The sequence below is a fragment of the Lepisosteus platostomus genome, chromosome 10 (assembly GCF_059453375.1).
Source record: "Lepisosteus platostomus isolate fLepPlt1 chromosome 10, fLepPlt1.hap1, whole genome shotgun sequence".
NCBI classification, from domain to species: Eukaryota; Metazoa; Chordata; class Actinopteri; order Semionotiformes; family Lepisosteidae; genus Lepisosteus; species Lepisosteus platostomus.
In genome coordinates, this window is record NC_142620.1 from 7,042,267 (window position 1) to 7,045,383 (window position 3,117).

Here is a 3,117-nt window from a genome sequence, read left to right on the forward strand (position 1 = left end):
AAAAAAAAACGTTGATGTCACATCATCTTTTCTGCAGCTATTTGCCACTCAGGAATGGGATGTTAATTAAAAGGCACTTCTTAATGCACACTGGAAGCCCAGGTCTGACGAACCGGGTCCCGACACGCCGAGTGTCTCTGAGCGACCTGTGAGCCTTTAAAATGATAATCCAGGCCGTATGTCTTTTTTAAAATGAGGAGAGCTGCGTCCGACTGACCGTCAAGAACTTTCCACCCTCTGGCAGGGCCGCTACTCTAAGGAACCTCCTATCCAAACCCGGGCTGCAAGCTCACACAATAAGCCGAGAAACCACGCTCACACACGCCCTGCCACGCACAACTGGACTCACTGCATCCGTTCCCTTCAAAATCTCGCAGGACGTCGCAAATCCGTGTCACCTCGCCGTGGGAAAACTTTCCCTCCCCGCCCCCGACAGGCGAAAACTAAAGATCTTGAGGTGGCACGACGCAAACACAATTATGATGATGATTTATTGTGAGCAGCCGTCTGCATTTCCACATCACTGAGTGATAACTCGAGCTTGAAGAAAAGACAAATACAAACATTATTAATAATCGTGTTTAGGCCACGATTATTAGTCATCATATTTTCTCTCCCTGTATCCGTTTACCTCACAGATTCCAATACTAATGGAGGTTTGAGAATATCTGAGAAAAACGCGGTCTGAAATGCAACGGAAAACTGCTGACACCTTAAATAAGAAACTTTGTTATACGGTGAAAACACCGCAACTTTACGATTTTTTTTTTGCCGTGACGGGCTAGACCCACCACCTTAAATCGTGAAACTTACTGGAGAGCACGACAGCCATTTTCTAAAAAGACTTTCTAAAAAATTCAAACATTCCCTTTCTGTTTCGAAAACGCAAGCCGCATTTCTCCTGACTAAAAATACTCAACGCGACGGTACGATTCAAGTGCGGACGAGTTAACTTTTACGAAATAACGTTAGCGACATAAAACCGGGACAGCTCCTCAGACAAGAGGTGCCCGGGCGAATGTCTTTTGTTCACTTTTTTAACTTCCCTAGGAAGAATTCCTGCTGTAGATCCGTGTCATATTCAACATTAAAATATAAAGGCCATTGAAAAACTCAACTACACACACACACACATATATATATACCACACATTGCACTGTCCGGCTAATTGGCTTTGAGCACGTAGTATTTTTTCCTGCATCCAGCCTTTACCTGTAGATGCAGTTTCCATGGCAACAAGGGGTTGTTGCCGGCTGCCGTCAGGTTGCTGTGGCTGTTTCTGCTCGCTGGCATCATCCTTCCAGATCTCCTGCTTCTGGTCCACCCCCGGGTCCGCACCCGCCCCGCCGAACCGGGGCACGGTCCCCCCGCAGCGATCGGGCTGGTCGAGGTCCTCCCCGAACCACGTCCCCTCCGAACCAGGCTCCTCGCTGGGCTTCGCAGACATGCCGGCTTGGTGGGGTGTGTGTGAGACCTCACAACGAAGAAAAGAGCTGGGTCGAGGACGGACGGACGGACGGGAGGGAGAGGAGGAGGAGGAAGAGGGGGAGGAAAAAAAATAAATCACTCTGCCGAAACGGGTGCCGCACGCCAGCAGTTGTTAGTGAATGTCTTAGAGCTGGTTTGCACTCTACTCGAGCATTACGCATGTGAAAATGGCTTGTTTAGTTCAGTGTTTCGACACTGACGTCACCCTATCTGTGGCTTATGGTAGGCACGGATTTAGGACGGAAAGTAACAGTCTGTTAACCGTTTGGCGTAAGGAGAGCCGTGCGCTGTGTTACACTGCTGCATCTGGAGAGGATGGAGCCGATCGAATTAAGAGTTCTCTCCTTGGGTCGAAGTCTTTCTGCAAGTTACCTCAAACCGCTTTATATGCGTGTGGGCTAACTGCATTTTAATCGTTTTTCTTTAAAAAAACAACAACAACCCCAAGTTCCATTCACAACTGTATGGATGTGGTATTGTTAGAAGTAAAAAAAAAAGGTGATGGGCGCAGAACAGATATGTGACGACAGCTTTATCATCTCCTCCCGATATAAGCAGGCTTATAAAAAAAAACTGAAACGCGTTAACTGTGAGTTTCGATTCGGAGGCAGGCGGCAAATATGATGTGTGCTGGGATCGGAAGTCGTCGTAGTTATTTAATTTAAAAAATCATTGAAATGACGAAGGTCTGGTTTTCTGTATTGAAGAGTAACCAAGAAATAACTCGGAAGTTCAAAGCATAGCCGAGAACCCGTGTTGCGGGGTTCCTTAGAGATGCGCACGAACTTTTTAATGCAGATTTCCAGAAACGTAGCTGGAATTTGCCGGAAAGCCCAGCTCCCTTTTTCCAGCAATTTTTGGGTGTGTGCTCGTGATTGCATGGGACGATGCAAGCTCTACAGCGGCATCTTGTGGGGATCGAAGATAACAGCTGGGAAATTCATGTTTGTACACTGTAGGGAGCCTACTGGATTCCACATGGGCCCTCAAACAGCTAATCAGTCTCAGTTGAGTGTTTTGTGTTTACATTTGCACGGGAGCATCTCACCTAAGGAGAGCAGTCAAGCCCAAATCTCACAGACGTTTCAAAATACTGTACCGTATTCCCCCTCGCCCAAAAGATTTTGCCTCTGTGTATTTTACCAACAGCAAAATCAAAAGACAAAACAACGTAAACATTCCACACAGACTCACAAAAATACCACTGCGGGTTTGCGCCCGATCACTTTTAATACTGTTACATAAAAATTGCTGGTAGATAAAATGCCTAGTCTGTAACAGAAGAGAGCAAATACTCCAATACAAAATACTTCCAATATATTTGACAGGGGCCGTGTAATACTGCAGCCATTAAAGTAATTATATCTGGTTTTAGTTGGAAACTTCATTTATTGGTTATTGAGCAAATATCTGGGAAACTTCAATCATGTTTCTTACATAAAAAATAGAATTGTTGTGTAATTATATGCTTTTAATAATACGTACATCGAAACTTAATTGTCAATGATACTTAACAGTGGCAAACACTTTCACTTACTGGCACTGTGAGTAATGATAAACTAAAGAAAGAAAACCACCCCCCAACCTGAACAAGTAAACAGCGCATACCGCTGGTCTGTCACGAATTGT

General features: G+C 45.2%; 1 protein-coding gene across 1 annotated transcript in view; it reads right to left on the reverse strand.

The window, feature by feature from the left end:
- The window catches only part of rtn1a (reticulon 1a), a 61,141-nt gene extending 59,510 nt beyond the window's left edge, over window positions 1-1,631 (reverse strand). Inside the window, exon 1 of the mRNA XM_088647810.1 lies at window positions 1,213-1,631. Within this exon, the coding sequence (XP_088503936.1) occupies window positions 1,213-1,447 (235 nt within the window). The 5' untranslated portion in view covers window positions 1,448-1,631. The remainder of the gene's footprint in view (window positions 1-1,212) is intronic.
- Between the last annotated feature and the right edge of the window lie 1,486 nt (window positions 1,632-3,117).